Consider the following 18552-nt stretch of genomic DNA (forward strand, 5'->3'; position numbering starts at 1 on the left):
ATGTTTTGATATGGTGAAATGATTGCAACAACCAAACAAATGGACGTATCACTTCATATAGTAAGATTTTTGCATGTGTATGTGGTAAGAGCATCTAAAATCTACCTTCTTAGCAAACTTCCACTGTATGGTATGTTGGTATGTTGTTGACTATCGTCTTTAGGCTGCACACTTGCTCTCTGGATTTATTCATCCCACATAACTGCAATTTTGTATCCTTTAATCTGCATCTCTCCACCCCACCCTTGCCCACAGTAACCTCCATTCTACTGTTTGGATTTTTTTAGACTCCACACATATGTGATGTCATGTAGCATTTTTTTTCTGTGTTGGGCTTATTTTACTTAAAGTCAACTTGGAATTATTAAAGTCCTGGAATCATTTAGTGTTTGTTCCATCTTCACAGTCACAGGATAAAACCTACCTCGTCACAATGAATTGTTATTTTTGTGTAATATTTTGGTAGATTCAAAATAATATTTCCTAAAAGGATTTTCTTGTCTGTTCCCAAAATATGTTCCTATAGTTATTCTTGTTTTTGATTACCTGTCAACTCAGAGTTGCATAGAATAAAAGAGCAGACATTCCATTTTCTGGATCCATGTGGGTTTGAATTTGTTCCATGAGAATCAACATCCATTTTGAGGGATAATTTAGAGACACTTTTCAGCATTATTAATCTAATAAGCCTCTGCTTCTTGAAATTCAAGAGTTTATTTGCCTCATCAAACTTGCTATATTATTCAGATCCTCTTTATCATTACTTTGATGAATTTGATGGTTTTTGAGAGTGATATGTTAAATGTTAATATTACACGTAATATTACATGTTAAAAATGTAATATATATATGCTATATTCATAACATCCCTAAGATATTTGAAATTTTTATCTTCAGTTCTCTATGATTTTATTTGGCAATCATCTAGAATTTTAGTTAGGTTGTTTTTGTTTGTTTGTTTGTTTTGGTACCAGGTTTGAACCCAGGGACACTTAACCGCTGAGCCACATCCCAGCCCTTTAAAAATTTTTTTGTTTTGAGACAGGATCTTGCTAAGTTGCTGAGAATGGCTTTGACTTGTTATCCTCTGGCCTCAGCCTCCTGCCTCACTGGGATTACAGGCATGTGCCTGTAATTACAGGATCGCCATGCCTGGCTAGGTTGTGTTTTAATGACTTGTTTTAAAACTCATTTAGATATACTATTTTTTCTTTTCCTCATCACTCCTGTTTTCTACCTTCTGGTGTGTTTTCTGGGTGCACATTTCTCCTTCACGAACATGTGCTCTTCCCTGGTTCTTCCACTGAGGCCTGAGGGAAGTCCTGGGTTGGTCTGTATGCCTGGAAGTGTCCTCTCTCCTCGACAGGTAGTTTGGCTTAGGTCCTAAGGGACTCTTTTCCTTCCTTGTCCAATCATAGTATGTTTCTGAGCCTCTGTCCTTTTGACCATAAGATGCAAATAAAGCCCTCAAGGAAGGCATCTCAGTCGATTTTGTGTTGCTGTAACACAGTTTCACAGATGGCCCGACTTATAAAGAACAGAAATTTATTCTCAGACTTTTGCAGGTGGGAATTCCAAGATCAAGGTGCTGGTGTCTAGCAAGGGCCTTCCAGCTTGGTGGAAGGGCAAAAGAGATGAATGCCAAGTCCTCACAGGGCAGAAAAGTAGGGAAGAGAGAGCGCCCACTCCCACAAGCCCTCGTCCACCCACGGGGATGGAACCCCTGTGCCTGAGCACTTCTTGTTAGGTTCCCCCTCCCCACACTCTGTTGCCTTCGGGATTAACTTTCCAACACTCGGATTTCAGAGGAGACGCATTCAAACCATAGCAGGTGGTCCGCATGAAGGAGATGACGCCTGCAGAACTTGCCAGGTCAGGTAGCACAGGACGACGCCTCCATCAACCACAGAGCTCACACAAGATTAAGTGACCTGCCTCTTGGAAGGTGTCCCTGTTGTCAACTGAGGCGTGACTGTGATTGATCAGTGGTGACCATCATCCTTACTGTGATCTTCAGAGAGTGCATTCTTGGAGAAAGCCTGCTCAGGATGGAGAACGTGAGGCTCACATTGAAACAGTTTGAAGGGGGGGGGCGTGATGGGGCTTTTGATTGCTAGCCCTTGGGCATCAGCACTTGTGCTGGTCTGAAAAACATGTAGAGATCATGCGAAGTATTCCAGAAAATACCAAGCAGGACAGCGCAGCTGGCCTCACACCTGGGACACCTGCTTCTACCTGTCTGCAGAAAAAGATGGGGAAAACAAAAAGGACAATCCCCCTTAGATATGTTCTCCCCAAGTTTTACTCTTCTTTACATCCAAAGCAGGCACTGTCTTCAGAGAGCCTTGCTGTCACTCAGGGACTCAGGCTTCCTGGATATCTGGTCATTTCAGCCCCTCAATCCCAAGGCTGGCTGTGCAGTCATTTCTGACCCTTTCTGGTCTATTTGCTATCTGGGAGGACCTAAGAGGTGGGCAAGGAAGATTCACCCAGAAGTCCGGACAAAGCGGAGCTTAGAGAACAAAGGAGGGTAAGAGGGGCTGAGGTGGCCAGGGCTCCAGCAGGGCAAGTGTGGGGAAGCAGATCCGGCGGTGGTGGCCAGCACCTAGCCGAGGACAGGCACTGTGGGTGACTAGGAAGGGACGCGCCCACTGAAGAGGCACTGTGATTTATGAGCTGGCAGTGTCTACACGGGCTTCACCAGTTCTGGTGTCCCTGAGGGATGACGCGGTGTGAAACCAGAAGACACAGCTGGTAGCTGCCTTTGCGACATAACCAGGGAGCAAGACTTGGCATTTCCTCCCTGGGAACCAATCAGGGACCAAGTCAAGAGAGGCCCAGAGGCGGTGTCTGACTGGGGTGCTTTATTGCTGCCCCTGCCAGGCTTCTCAGGACCCTGGCCGGGAAAAGGAGCCCCTGGCAGGCAGAGTCACTGCAGCTTCCTGGGGTCCAGGTGTGGCATGTAGCAGCCCAGGCGGTGGTGCTGGATCTTGTAGTTTCCCTCCTTCTTCCGCCGGCGCATGGTCACCTGTGAGGTGAGGGAGGGCGTCAATGGACGGGTCAACTGCCCACATAGGGAGGCCACGGGGGTGAGGGCACAGCCCATGACACAGACCCCAGGCTCCCAGGTCCCCCCTCCCTCCCTTTTCCCATTTGGTTTTCGCCCTTAGTTCTTTTCTTTCCTCTCTGAACCTTTTTCTCTTCTCTCTCCTTTTTCACTCTCAATTTTTAAAAATATTTCCCCCTCTGTTCTCTTTTTTTCTTCCTCTCCCTCAATTTCTTTTATTAATTATCTTTTATTTACCTGTCTATCATCCATCTGTAAATCATCTATTGTTGATCATCTATCAACCACACATGTATCTTTCTATATATTATCTATTAATCATCTGTGACTTATCTATCAATCATCTATCACTTATCAGTTTATTAGTCATCTAATTGTCATTTAGAATGATCTATAAATCTATCAACTGTCAACTATCATTATCATCCAATCATCTATCAATTGTCTATAACCTATCAACCATTTATGTGTCTACCATCTACTAATTATGTCATTTGTTTATCAGCTATCATTATCAGCCACCTATAATCACCTATGTATCTATCAACTACCTATCAATCACTTATCTCTCATCTTCTTATCTCTCCATCTCTTTTCGTCTTGTTAACTTACTTTCTCTCTCTCTCTCCTTTCCACCCCTACACCCTCCAGCTTCATGGAAGCAAAATCAACACACAATAAACTGCGTGCCCTGAGTGAATGACTCGATGTGTTCTGGATATGAATTACTGAACCATAAGGATAGGGGACACCCAGTATCATCTCCAAAATTTTCCTCCTGTGTCTTTATAATACCTACTTCCCTGCCAGTTGCAAATACAGTTTCATTCCCAGGCAGCCACCAGTGTGATTTTTGTCCCTGTGGATTATCTTGTATTTTCTAGTTTGTTTCTAAATGGAATCATGCAATGTGTACTCTTTCCTTTGGCTTCTTTCACTCATGCGTTGCATGTATTAATAATTCACTCCTTTTTATTGCTGCATACTTTCCCATTATCTGGATATACCTGTTGATGGACACTGGGTTGTTTTTAGTTTTGGGTTATTAGGAATGAAGCTGTTAGGAGCACTTGTGCACAAGTCTTTGTATGGATATAGGCTTTTTATTTCTCTTGGGTAGATTACTAGGAGTTTGGTGGTTGATGACTTGGCAGGTGTGTGACTTTCAGAGAAATGATCAAGTTCTGTTCCACTGGCTCTGTGTAAGAGGTCCAGGTCCACGTACATTTCTCCCATGATTAATGTTATGTTTTGTGACTTATTTGCAACATGGTGGCTGTAGTTAATAATAATGCAGTGTGTATTTCAAAATTGCTGAGAGTAGATTTCAAATGTTCCCATCACAAAAAGTGCTAGAATGGATCGGTTAATCAGCTTGATTTCATGGTTTCATTATGTGTATGAAAGCATTGCCTCATACCTCGTACATGTATTCATTTATTATTTGCCAGTTAGAATGAAATTTTTAAAAAAGGGCAAGCTACAAAAAGACTGGGAAAAATACATGCAAAACATATATCCAGCAAAGGGCTTGGATTGATAATATGCAGTCATGCCTCACTTAACCATGGGGCGACCTCTGTAAAATGCATCCTTAGGCAGGTTTGTCCTTGTGCGACTGTCACAGAGTGCACAAGCCAAGGTGGCTGTGACATTGCTGGGCGCCGTGACCTCATGGGACCGTGGTCAGGTGTGCAGTCCGTCAGGGACCAAGCCACCATTATGTGGCACATGACTAGTAAAAATTCTTACAACCCAATCGCAAGAAGACAAGTAACTCTCCCTCACTTACCAGGAAACAGCAGATCAGGCACACGATGAGACCCAGGAGTCCCGCCAAGCAGATGAGGATGATGGCCCAGAAGGGAAGGGCTGGGGAGACAGGTGCTGGGGTGAGCCACCTCCTGCCACCTCCTCGGCCCCCTTTTGGACCCCACCTGGCCTGAGGATGGGCGTGGACTTGGGGAGGAGAGCTCAGCTGCTCAACACCTCATGGCTCTGAAGCCCCCTGCAAGTCCCCCACCCCGGCAGGCCAGGATGCCTGTGGCCTCTCCCCTGTGCCTCAGTGGTCCTTGCCCTGGGCTGACATAGGATGTCCCCTCCCTGCCTGGGCAGGGGCTTTCTTTGAGGCTTACCAGAATTTCCAGTCTTAGCATCATTTCTGATGGGAGAATATCCTAGAAGTAAAGGAAATGGAGAATGTGGGTGAGTATATTTCACTTTTTTTTTTTTTTTTTGGCCCTGCTGGGATGGAACCCAGGGCCTTGCTCGTGTGAAGCGAACGCTCTTCCCTGCGCTCCACCCCCAGCCCTAGAGCTTCCTTCTGGAAATGTGCTGAGTGCTTGTGATGTACCAGGCAGAACACAGGGTTCCTGGACTCCAAGTGTGAACAAGTGAAGTCGCTCTGTCCTGACGCTGTGGGTGCTCAGTGCGACGCACACGACCATTGTTCGAAAGAGTACATTCAGATAGGCGAGACTTAGCCATGCTGGAGGCACCCCCGGGTCAGGAAACGGGTCCCTTCTATCATATTTTCTGAGACTGGATCACACACAGGGTGGAGCTGGAAGCTCTCACTGACTACCTAAGTAGCTTGCAGTGCAGAAATAAGAGAGGGTTCCAGAGAGGAGAAGTGACTTATCTGAAGTCTGAGATCACAGAGCTTTCTGGGAGAGGGTGAAAGTCTCCCTGGTTCCCACCGGGTGTCTTTTCTCTCTCCCTCAATGGTGGGTAAAACCTGGAGGAACTTTGCCACCTGTTACTTATCTGACCCGGTTCCATGGTATTCTACCCCCAAGGCCTTGAGGTTCTAGGTAAAATCCCCAGGTTTGGAGGTTGGAGCCCCTGTCCCAGCTCCAATGACCGGGAGACTTACCATCCACGAGGACACTGTTCCTGTCCAGGGTGAAGTTCTGCAACTGGGTACCATTTTGGGTCATCCGCAGGAATTCCTCATAGATGGCAATTCTGTCCACACTCCGAGTCAATGGTGAGAAGTTACACAGGGAGTCTACCCCAGTGTGGTTGCTGTGGGGGACAGACCTGGAGAGGCGCAAGGATGGACAGGGATATCTGAAATTCTGCCCTGATTCCAGATTTCCTGATGCTAGCTTCTGTCCAGGAGCTCTGTGCATGGACGTCAACATTCTTTGAATGCCACACCTGAGACAGTCCTTATGAGCCCCATGTTGCTAGAGAGCACTTAAAATGTGGCAAGGGTGAGTGAGGAATGGAATGTGAAATTAAATTAAATCTAATTAATACAAAAATAAATAGTTACAGGGAAAACATTTTTGAAATGTTGGAGTAAGGACTTCTGAAAAAAATCCAGAAAACAATATGAAGGCACTAGCAAACAGTTGTCAAAATCAACTTTTTCAGAAGTCCAAGAATTTTCCAAAGGCTTGCAATAATCCAAGGAGTGTTCAGTGGTTGAATCTTGGTAAAGAGAGTGAGATTTGTGGCATTTTAGCGTCCTTATTCCCCCTGCTGTTCTCTCCAAATCCTTGGTAATTTTGCAAACCAACTGTCTTAGATCCTTGGCAGCTGTGAAGAGCAGCAACTAGCAGCCCCAATGTGCTCCCCAAACACCCATTTCCCAGAGGACTGTGGCTCTCTGAGCTGTCCGGCAACTCCTTGAAAAAGCCCTCTTCTCAGGGAGAGCCTTATTTGATCTGACTCAGAACTTGCTCAGTGAGGGAAGTGCGACCCAGGACACTTGTCAAAAACAATTAGTACAAAGGTACCAGAAATAGACTTTGGAGAAAAGACAACCTCTTTAGCAAGAGTGCTGCGAAAACTGGATATCCACATGTGGAAGATCGAAACTCAATCCTTTCCCTCGTTCTGGACAAAAATCAAGTCAAAGTGGATCAAAGACCTTACTTCAAGGCCTGGAACTTTGAAATTATCAGAGGAAAATATAGAAGGAGCATTCAAGACGTTGGAACAGGGAATGATTTCCTGAACTGGACTCAAATTGCTCAGGAAACAAAAGAAGAATTGACAAATTGGATTACATCAAATTAAAAACTTCTGCACAGCAACGGAAACAATCAACAGAGCAGAGACAACCTACGCAATGGGAGAAATTCTTTGCAGTTCTTCATCTGACAGAGGACTCAGATCCAGATCTATAAACAGCTCAAAAAAATGTAACATCAAAAGAGCAAGTAATCCAATCAAAAATGGGCAAATCAAATGATCTGAACAGACACTTCTTAAAAGCAGAGCTACAAATGGCCAACAAGTATATGAAAGAATGCTCAGCGTCTTGAGCTGTCAGGGAAATGCCAATCAAAACTACTGTAAGATTCTGCCTCACGCCAGTTAGAATGGCTATTACCAAAAAACAAAGCAAAAGAAAACAGTAACAAATATTGGGGAGGATGCAGAGAGAAAGGAACCCAGACACTGTTGGTGGGAATGTAAATTGGTACAGTCACTGTGGAAAGCAGAATGGAGGTCCCTCAGAAGACTAAAAGCAGAACCACCATTGGAGCAACTATCCCATTCCTGGCCGCATACCGGAGGAAAATCAAGTGGGCACACAGAAGAGACACCTGCACACCTATTTTACTGTGGCATTGTTCACAGTAGCTAAGTTATGGAACCAGCCCAGGTTTCTATCAACAGATGAATGGATAGAGAAAACTTGGTGTATATACACAATGGAGTACTACTCGGTCATAAAGAAGAATGCATTTACATCATTTGCAGGAACATGGATGGAACTGGAGGTCATCATGTTAAGTGAAGTAAACCAGACACAGAAAGACAAGTATTCCATGTTGTCTCTCATAATGTGGAAACTAAAAAAAAAAAAAAGAAAAAATGACCCAAAAGAAGAGGAACTGTTGTGGATAGGGAAGGGAACCAGGGGAAGGGGGAAGAGAGAGGAGGGAAAGAGAGGGTAGCAGGGAGTAAATATGATTAAAACCTGAGATATCCATATGTGGAAATGTTGATGAAACCCATTAACATGCACAATTAATATTGCTTAATATTCATGTAAACATCAACTAGCATTAATTGTTTATGCTGCAGCTTCCTGTCACAGCCATGAGGTTGAACAGAAAACCTAGTTTATAGGAGGATTTGTTCAATCTCAGATGTATTCCTGGGGATCGAGAAGCCACCAGTGTGCAGGGCTAGGGGCAGAGCAGGAGAAACTTGAGAAAGTTCACCTCTGCCTGCACAGTCAGCTTACTGTTCAAAAAACTGATCAGTGTGATATGGAACATGAAGAGAAGAAAGCATAGAAATCCCTGATCTATCACCTACACACAGAAAGCATTTGACAAAATGAACACCCTTTCAGGGTAAAAAAATAAAACCCCTGAACTTAAAAGACTAAGACAGGAAGAAAGTTTCCCAAACTGATAAAGCACATCTGTGAAACACATTCACATCCTACTTAATGTGAAAAACTTAAAACTTTCTAAAACCAGGAACAAGTAAAGGATATCGACCTTCACTCTGTAGGTTGCTAATGCTGTCCTGGGGGTTACAACTAGGCAAGAAGAAGAAATAAAATCACCTAGATTGGAAAGGAAGTATAAATCTATCTCCATTTGCACATAACTTATTACTGAACTCAGAAAATCTTAAACACACGCACGCATGCACTCACACACTACTGAAACCTATTAGCTTATCATGTTTGTAGGATATAAGGATGACATCCAAAAATTGATCATATTTCTGCACACAAGTAACACTCAAAATGAATTTAAGAAAACAATTTCAGTTATGATACTATCAAAGAATAGAATACAAATACTTACATTAGAAACAAATTTAACAAAAGGAATGCAAGATTTGTACACCGAAAACTTCAAACTATTGTGGAAAGAAAATTTAAAAGATATAAATACATGGAAAAACATCTCATGTTCATGGTTTGGGGATTTAATATTGTTAAAATGGCAAGTGTTCCCAATCTACAGATTCAATGCAATCAAAATACCGACTGGCTCTTTTGCAGGAATTGATAAGCTGATCCTGAAATTGACATGGGATTTCAAGGGATCTTAAGTAACCAAACCAACATTGAGAAAGAACAAAGTTGGAGATCTCCACTCTGTAATTTCAAAACTAATGAAGCTGCAATAATCAAAACAATGCCTTGTTGGCATGAGGATAGACTAATAGATCCATGTCAGAACTCAGAGTCCATCAACAAACCAAGTCTGGATCATCGGTTCACTGCAAGGGGCCAAGACGGGAGGGAAGGAACGTCTTCAGGTAATGGTGCTGGAACAGCTGAATGCCCACATGCAAAGCAATAGTAGGAGCACTACCACACAGCAGGAACAGAAATTCATTCAAAGTAAATTGAAGGCCTAAACATAAGAGATAAAACTACAAAATGTAGAAGGAAACATAGGTGTAAACCTTCAAGACCTTGTATTAGCCAACGAATGGTTTATTATGGCAATGGGAGAACTAGCAAAGGCAAAAAATAGATAAACTGGGTCTTATAAAATTTAAAACCGACGTTCTTCAAAGAATACTATTAGGAAGGAGAGAAGACAACCTATCAAGTGGGAGAAAATATTTGCAAATCATAGATCTAATAAGTTTCTAGTATCCACAGTATATAAAGAACTATTACCACTGGACAACAAAAGACAAATATTTCAGTTTAAAAAGGATCGGAATCGTCGCTTCTTCAAAGATGCACTAATGGCTGGTCAGCCTGAGGTGATGTCCACCTTCGTGAGCTACCAGGGAAATGCATATCCAAACCACAAGGTGATGCCACTTCACATCTAGTAGGAGGATGGCAAGTTCAAGACCAGCCTGGGCAATGTAGTGAGACCCTGTCTTAAAATAAAAAGGGCGGTGGATGCAGCTCAGTGGTACAGCAGCCCTGGGTTCCGTCCCCGTGGAGACAACTCAAATGTCCACCAACAGGCAAACAAATAAACGAACGTGGTCAGCCATCCAAAGGAACAGTCGAGACCTGGAGGACCGAGGCCCCAGTGCATGCTACACCAGGAGTAGACCTTGAAATCACCGGGCTCAGGGAAAGAAGCCGGTCAAAGACGACAGACGACACCCTTCAACACCAGCAGATCTAGAGAGGGACAGTAGCCAGCGCTGGCCAGGGGCTGAGGGGAGAAGGGGGAGTGACCGCTGATGGGTGCGGAGTGTCTTTGCAGGGGTGATAAAAATGTTCTAGAATTATATAATGGGATGGCTGTTCCACTCTGCACACAACGCCACTACATTTTGACACCCCTAAGGATGACTTGAATAGCAGGTCCATCACATCTTGGTAGCTGTGTAAAAAATCTGAATTGCCTGGTGTGGCTGGTGGCCAGCACAGGCACCGCTGGCGTCCCAGATGTCCGGTTCCAGTTCTCCATCTTCCATGGATCCTGACTTTGGTAGCTGATTTTTTTTCCCTGCCGTAGTCTATATATTTCCTTGCTTTCCTCTTTCTATTTAAAAACGAAGGTCTTTGCCCTGGCTCCCTGACAGAATTTCCGAGAGAGTTTTTGAGAAGTATCCTGGCTTGGTCTTCTCCCAAACTGATAGGATCCAGACATGAACACTTTTTAAAGAGCTCTTCGGGTGAGGCTAATGTGCAATGATGGTTGAGAACCATTGAGGGCATCATTAATTAGCCCCCAAATAGGTGCTCCTTGGCCAAGTTCCCAGCGTCCTTCCTGGACCATTTAAAGACTCTGGATTATTTTTCTTCCTGAAATTTGGATATTTTCATAGTGCAAAAGGGACAGGATGTGATAAAAGAGCCACGATAAGGAGTCTCCCAGGGTCTCAAGCACCCATGAGATCCTGCATCTCTTCTCTGACAAGACTCTTGAGATCTGGAAAGCACTTCCTTTTAATCTGATGGGGGATGGCAGCCTTGGGACACATGGGTCTTAGAAGTTCCCCTCATCCTTGGTGAACACAGGCTGCATATCGACTCATTAAAAAAAAAACAAAAAACCAAGTCAAATAGAAGCGAACTAGTTTGAATATTGTTTAATTTTGATACCTCAATATATTTACTCCAGAAGGTGATTTCTTTCCTTTTTGTTCTTGTGTTCTTTTTGTGGTACTGGGGATTGAACACAGGACTTCACATATTTGACAAACGCTCTCTACCACTGAGCTACATCCTCAGCCTTTTGTATTTTTTTATTTTAAGGTTCAGTCTTGCTGGGTTGCCCCGGCTGGTCTCAAAATTGAGGTCCTCCTGCCTCAGGCTCCTGATGACAGGTGTGCACCACTGTGCCTGGCCCCCAGTAACTGATTTCTTAAGGCAAGAATTCTACACACTAGACTCACTGCTTCCTATGCCAGGCACCCCCACATCTGCTGGGTCCATACAAATTCTCATGAGTTTCTAAGCCAGTTGGGTTCATTGCTTTAGGAAGAAGCTGACTTTGGGTAACAGTTCCGTATTCCAAGGGCTCTCTTCAGAACAGCTGGAACTGAGGGACTACGGCAAAGGGCACATTTACAGTGCAGCAGAAGTTGGCAGTGTTATTAAGCCCTGAGTTGGAACTCACCTGAAGGCTAAAACTTGACAGTCAGAAAAATAACTCTTGATGTTGCTGTTTCGGAAAAGCTGGTTGAGCTGAAAGACAAAGTGATGTTTCTTAGGTCAGAACCCCAGATGCAATTGTAAAAGAGAATTAACAGCCACGAAGCACACTTCCTCATCTATTTTTTCTTTGGTGAAAACTAGCGCAGACATAAAAAGATGTCTTGTTCCAGTAGGAAATAGCTGTGTAACTCTGGAATAGCTACTGAACCTCTCTGTGACTGTTTCTCAGTTTGTACAAAGGGAATGAGAATCTGTCTTCAAGGGATTGTTATAAAAAGTCACCCTTTGGCTACCAAAAGCTGGTCTCTGCCTGGAAACAGTGGACACAATGTTCTCTCACCGCATTCTCCAGGCTTCTTTTGTTCTGCTGGTGTTTGGTGGTGCCCGGCCGAGCTATGTCCTGGGAATAGAGGAGGTTGGTAACGGTAAAGTTCAGCTGGAAGTTCTGGGAGCTGGGACTTCTGGTTGGTATTTCCGTTGGTAGAGGAGTAGATGGTTTCACTTCTAGAACAGAAAAAGAAAAAAAAAAAAAAACCGTATCAGAGAAGGATTTGAGGAAGAGGTCATTCCAGTTGGTCTAGTTCTTCCCAGCAATGAGACCTGGCTGGGGTTTTAAAGGTGGGCTACAGAGGCCCCTTACCAACCTGTCAACCTGTGTCCATCCAGCCCTGTACCTGTTCACCTCTCCACGGGCAACGGGGGAGTTCCCTGTGATGTGGGGAGCCGGAAGGGCTCTCCCTGGGGAGTGGTCAGCAGGTGCAGGTGGTGACTGATGGTTACCAGATGCTGGGGATGGTTGGGGGTGGGGGTGGGGTCGATCAGTGGGTACTGAGTGGCACCTGGAGAGGAGCTAGTTGGGTGTACCGTTGCACAGCAGGGAGACTAGACAAGCACAACACACTGTGCGTTCCAACAGCTAGAAGGCAGGGCTTTGAAGGTTTTTACCACAGAAAAGTAAAGGTTTGAGCATGTACATATATTTAACATGATTTAAACACTGCACATGTATACATGTATCAAAACAGAAGCCACCCCATTAATATGTACAGTTTTTATGTCCTTATATGTCAGTTAAAATTAATAAAAAAGAAGAAAAAAATTTAAAGTTTTAACTATGAGTAAGTTTGGGGATCTGTTGTAAATCAGGGTGGCTGTAATTAATGCACTGCATACTTGAAATTCTGAGAGGGGATCTTAACTGTGTGTCTCTCACACAAGGTTGTAGCTGTGCGGGTGATGTATAAACTCTCATAGTAATTAGTCATTTTGCAAGGAATACTGTATCAAACCATCATGCTGCTGATTTTAAACACATATGATTTTATTTGCCTGTAACACCTGGATAAAGCTGGTGGAGGTGTGTGTGAGGGAGAAAGAAAGACTTTTAAAAAAAAAAACTGAATTTGAGTACATGAATCTGACTAGAGTTTCGTGCTCTTTATCTGAAATAAAGGGGAAAACTCTCCCCGTGGTGGTTTGGGGAAGAGTGTCCCCCATCCAGGCCTTGGGCTAATTTTTGGGGCTATTTTTTTTTTTTTTTTTTTTATTTGAGAGGAAAGCAAATGGAATAAGGGCAAGTGACGGCCGTGGCAAATCCAAGCTAGGCAGACACTGCCATCCCTGTGGTGCAGAGGCTGCCCCGTGCGGGCCGGAGAGGCTAAATTCTTATACGCAGCATTTATGCTGAATGGCTCACTTTCTTTCTTCTATGTCTCTACCCAATCAACTTCATTTTGTTTTTGAGATGGGGGTCTCACTATGTTGCCAGGCTGGCCCTGAACTCCTGGGCTCAAGCGATTCTCCTGCCTCAGGCTCCCCAGTAGCTGGGACACAGGCCGCTGTGCCTGGCCACCCGACCGACATTCAATGGTCATTCCCTGAGCCCAGGCACCAAGATGGAGGTGATTCACCACTGTCTTATGGCAATGATTAACATCCCGTGTCCCCAGTTCTGTCCCTCCCAGTCGGCCAGAGATGTGGGCAGGGTCTGGCTGTGCAGGGTGGTCCTGGGGCTCACTGGGTGCTCACCACTGAGGGTGGAGACTGCACGGTGGAGGGTGTAACCTGCAGAGGAAGAGAGGGGAAGAGATGTTGAGCGGTGAAGGAAAGGAGGCGCGTCTGTGGATTCTCCAACTCTGCAAACGCAGACGGCCACACTCACCGTTCACGTAGAGACTGTCCTGGTCCAGGAGGTAGTTGCCCAGCTGGGTGACGCCATGGGTCAGCTGGCTCAGCTCCCCGTACAGCTGCTCTGTGTCCAGCCCAGGACCCGCAGGGTCGGGGCGGTAGGTGCAGATGGCATCCACACCAGTGGCTGCTCCGTCCTTCTCAGGCCTGAGGAGAGAGGGATGTGGAGGCTTCTGGGGACGGGATCCGGAAGGAAGGAGAAGCAAGCAGGAGACTAGCGGGCAGTCGGAGAATGGGTGGTCACAAAGAAGGGGTGGACTCACCTGAGGGAGGTCAGCCTGCAACCTGAGAAGAGGGGGCCCAGGCTGCTCTTCTGGAACAAGGCTCTGAGCTGGGGAGGAAGAAGGAGTGTAAGAGGCAGGAGTTGTGGAGGGCTGGGTGGGAGGGAGCCCACCGGAGCGGCAGGGACCAGGGTCTCACCAGGTGCTGCAGGACCCTCTCCGTGGGGCTGAACATGGCTGGCGAGTACTGGAGGTTGGAGATGGTGAAGTTGAGTGTCAAGGTCTTCAGGCGGTGCCCCAGGGCTGCGGGAAGGGAGGAGAGAGGCCCGCAACTGAGAGCCGAGCTGAGGCCAACCCGGAGTCCTGCACCTGGCCCCGAGGTCTTCTTCCTGGCGCACCACTGCTGACCCCCGTGGCCTTCCTCATCAGAGCCTGCGTGGGCCAGACGTCCCCTGTGTGTCCCCTGGCCTCCAAGTGCTGCCGGATCTCCCGGCTGAGGGCTCCTCATGTGCCATCCCAGCCCGGGGCTTGTCTTCTCTTACGCAGGCTAAAACTGGAGCCTGGACATTCTCGACACCCAACATGAGAAGAATTTATGGCTCCCTATGGCCTTCAGGGTCAAGTTCAAGCTTCTTCACTTGGCATTTAAGGCCCTTTTTAATGTGGTTCTTTTTTCTTTTTTTTTGGTACTAGGGATTGAGCTCAGGGGCACTTGACTACTGAGTCACATCTTCAGTCCTATTTCATATTTTATTTAGAGATGGGGTCTCACTGAACTGCTGAGTGCCTTGCCATTGCTGAGGCTGATTTTGACCTCCAGGTCCTCCTGTCTCAGCCTCCTGAGCCTCTGTGATTAGAGGCATGCACTACTGTGCCTGGCTCAGTGTGGTTCTTAGTGACCTTTCAGCCTTGTTTAGCTACCCATTCTGGGTTGAGCATGATGCTTGGTGCAAACCAAATTCTTCTCAAATCTCTCCACACACTATGCTTTTTCTGTCCTCTGAACTTTTGCTCCGGAGTCCCCTCTGCCAGGAACACTCTTCATGTCCTATCTGGATCACTTCTACTCATCCTGGAAGACTCGGTTCTGGTGGAAATTTCTCCAGAACATCCTCCAGAGGCCCCCCCGGCAAAATTCCACTTTTCATTATAATATTTATTTATGAGACTGGCAGAGCATGAGGGAAGGTACCCGATTGAACTGCGAGTCTGCTCTCTGTGACCATCCTCCTGACATCTTGGCTTCCTATAACTTTCATGGGACAGTGGAGGTGTGGGATGGGGATCTGATCTTGGGGAGGAAAAGGGACCCTCAGATACCTGTGGTGGCTTCTGGCTGCACAGATGTTTTTGGTGAAGGCAGGGACGTGGTAGCTAACTCAGGAGCTGTGGAAAGAGTTATCGTCAGGGAAGCAGAGAGCCCCCACTTGGTGAGAGAAGCCCCTTCAGGCTCCCCTGGGCTCCAGTGGGGTCCAAGCCAGAGCAGCCAATCACAGGTGAGTCGTAAACCAGAGTGAGGGGAGAGAGCGTGTGCGTGGAGGGAGGCGAGCCCGTGAACTCAAGGGAGCGAGAGCAGGTGACAGGAGAGGCAGAGGCAAGAGGACCCATGAATGGATGGGCAGATGGAAGGGACTACCAGAAGGAAGAAGGGATAAGTCAGGATCAGAAGAGAAGGCAAGAAGAGATGCAAGGAAGAGCAGGTGGAGATGTGGACGTGGATGCGGAGGACGAGCAGGTGAATGGGAATCATGGTAGGCAGGCGGGGGGATGGGGGTCTGCTGGTGGATGGGTAGTTAGGTGGCTGGGTGGCTCACTGGGTGGGTGGGTAGGTGGATGGGTGAAGAGAGAGGAAGGAAGGACAACCAGGCAAATAGGCAGAAGGATGGGTCTATGGATGGACAGACGGATAGAAAGATGTCTGAAATGGGGGATGATTGGAAAGAAGGAAGAATGGACGGCTTGCGGGACAGCTGAGTTGACCACTAGATGGCAGCATGAGCAATTTTGGCTAAAAACCGACGGGTAGCTAGCAGGGTTTGCAGCTTGGCCTGAAGCCCCTGCTGGGGACCCCATTAGGTTTTGTTATCAAGAGGCATAAACAACATGGTCACCATGTGACCTCAACCCCTAACTTCAGGGAACGCTTGTTCACACCTCCTCCTCTCACTCAGAGTAATGTGGCAAATTCAGAAACCCAACACCATGGTTACGGGTCCAAGAGGAGGCCAGGGACTCAGCATTCTTCCTCCCACTGAGCCCTCGGCCCCACCAGGAGACCCGCGGAGGCTAAAGAGAGCACTGGATGCCAGGACACATACTTGTAGGAGGCTCATCTGGACCACGCTCATTGTAACCTGGAAAAAAAGCCACAGGTGAGGAGAGGGGTACAGCTGCTGCAGCCCGCGCTGCTGCCGATGCCCACCTAAGTGCTTTGGGAGCATGCGCTCACCTTCGAAGCTCTGACTTAAAGGCCACTGTGAAAAAGAATGTCCTGGTGTTTCCAACTAGAACCACCTCTTTCCTGCCCGAATCCCCAGGCTTCCTGCCTCCAACCAAAGGTTCCCCCAAGGTTCATGTTCACGCCTCTCTCTCCCCCAGAGGGGCACCCATCCTCCTTCCAGTCTATTCCTGCATCCAGGGGGTGTTTATTGAGCACTTACTATGTGTGGGCTCCATTTACATGTGGGAGATAGAGCACGGAATGCAGCAGACTCTGCCCCATTGGATTTCACACCGGGACAGGTCCCAGGGTAACTTATCTCTGTCCCTGGTGCCTGGAACAAGGCCTGACTTATAGTTGGTGCTTGGTAAATGCTGACTGGATAAGGAACTGAAGCACACAGCTGTGAGGTTTTTGGGGTGGGGAGGATCTTACCCAGGCCCCTGCCAAGGCCATCTCAAAGGGGTCAGAGGTGAACCCAGAAAGTAAAGATGCAGACGTATGATGAGTGTGGACAGGTCCCCCTGCAACCTGCCATGTGCCTCAGTGTCACTCTGGGTTGAGATGGCAGCAGTACAGGCCCAGGATGTCTCCCTGTCCACTTCACATAGCAGCGTGGCCAGAGGCCATCCCCAGGTTGGGGATGGAGGGAAGGGAAGGAGCTGAGCTCTCGGATGAGCTTCTCTGTGCACAGGCTTCATGTCTCAGAACCCCATGCAGGGCACGCCCTCGTAAATTCTGGGTTCTGTGCTGATGCTGGTGCCCAAGAGGCCTGGGGGCCCTCATGGGCCAGAGGGCCTGACTTCCTCCCTGGCCCAGGGGACCCACTCCAGAGGGGAGTCCATCCCGCATCAAGGCGGGAAGGAGGCAGGGCAGGGTACAGGTGTGTTCTCCCCCAGTCTCTCCAAGGATGACCCTTCTGGGAGCTGAACATCTAGAGCTGAGCAAGACGCCAAGGTGGAAGCCCAGGGCTCCTTCCTTGACCCAACACCCTGCTGGGACTCAGTTTCTCCTGCAGAAGAGGGTTCGTAGAGGGCTGGCCTTGCAGGGGGCTGCGGGGCACGGACTCCCCTAGAGCCCTGGCACCAGCGCCCTTGTGGGCCACAGGGGTGGGCTGAGGTCTGCTCACCATTGAGGTAGAGGCTGTCCTTGTCCAGGGAGTAGGGGCCCAGCCTGGTGATGCCCCGGGTCTGCTGGCTCAGCTCGTGGAACACCTGCTGGGTGGGCAGGCCTGGGCTTCCAGGTGGCCGCCGGTAGGTGCAGAGGAGGTCGACCCGTGTCTGGGAGCCATTCTTCACAGACCTGGGGAGGGAGAGGGGAACGTTCGGGGGTATGCAGCTCACCTGGCACCTGTCCACCTGCACCGGAGAGTGGTCACTGCACTTCAGCCTGCACTCCGGCCTTGCCTGGCCATTTGCCGCGTCTCCACAGACCCGTGCTTTCTTATCCCAGGAGCTCTGCACTTGGGCCACTTCTGTCCGGACACCTCTCTCCTCACCCCCTCCTTCTTCCTCCTTCGAGACCCTGCTGACCCTGGACACGGGGTGCCTCTGGATCCCATGGTCCCTGTCCTTTCCCCCTCACAGCCCTGGTTACTCTCTACGTGATCATAGAATGTGGCCTCCTGAGGGGAGGAACTGAACCCATCTAGAACACTGTTGTCACATGAAGTCCCAGCACCCAGCAGATTTGCCTACTTCAATGAATAAACAAGAAAAGTGAGGTATCTGCATACAAATGAAATATTATTCAGTCCCGAAAAGGGAGAAAATTCTGACACATGGTATAACATGAATGAGAACGTTTATGGTCAGTGAAATCAGCCAGTCACCAGAAGTCTCATACTGAATGCTGCTGCTCACAGGAGGTCCCCTGGAGTCATTGAATTCCAGAGACGGAAGAAAGGGGCCAGGGGCTGGGGTGGGGGACTGGGAGTTAATGTTTGATGAAGACAGTGTTTGGGAAGTTTTCAGGGTGGGAAGGTCAAACAGTTCTGGAGATGGATGGTGGTGGCCTCTGCACATGGCCTGAGGGTGTATAACACTGCAGTACTGTACACTAAAAACCAGTA

At 47.4% G+C, this 18552-nt stretch overlaps 1 protein-coding gene across 1 annotated transcript in view; it reads right to left on the minus strand.

Annotated features, from left to right (window-relative positions):
* Positions 1–1776: 1776 nt before the first annotated feature.
* The window catches only part of MUC16 (mucin 16, cell surface associated), a gene marked incomplete at its 5' end in the record, with an annotated part of 81533 nt that continues 64757 nt past the window's right edge, over positions 1777–18552 (minus strand). Inside the window, 13 exons of the mRNA XM_079115094.1 lie at positions 1777–3028; positions 4860–4939; positions 5203–5244; positions 5943–6109; positions 11596–11663; positions 11974–12137; positions 13662–13697; positions 13795–13967; positions 14084–14151; positions 14241–14344; positions 15362–15427; positions 16360–16395; positions 17611–17783. Of these exons, the coding sequence (XP_078971220.1) occupies positions 2930–3028; positions 4860–4939; positions 5203–5244; positions 5943–6109; positions 11596–11663; positions 11974–12137; positions 13662–13697; positions 13795–13967; positions 14084–14151; positions 14241–14344; positions 15362–15427; positions 16360–16395; positions 17611–17783 (1276 nt within the window). The 3' untranslated portion in view covers positions 1777–2929. The remainder of the gene's footprint in view (positions 3029–4859; positions 4940–5202; positions 5245–5942; positions 6110–11595; positions 11664–11973; positions 12138–13661; positions 13698–13794; positions 13968–14083; positions 14152–14240; positions 14345–15361; positions 15428–16359; positions 16396–17610; positions 17784–18552) is intronic.

The sequence above is a fragment of the Sciurus vulgaris genome (assembly GCF_902686455.1).
Source record: "Sciurus vulgaris genome assembly, chromosome: 16".
Taxonomy (NCBI): domain Eukaryota; kingdom Metazoa; phylum Chordata; class Mammalia; order Rodentia; family Sciuridae; genus Sciurus; species Sciurus vulgaris.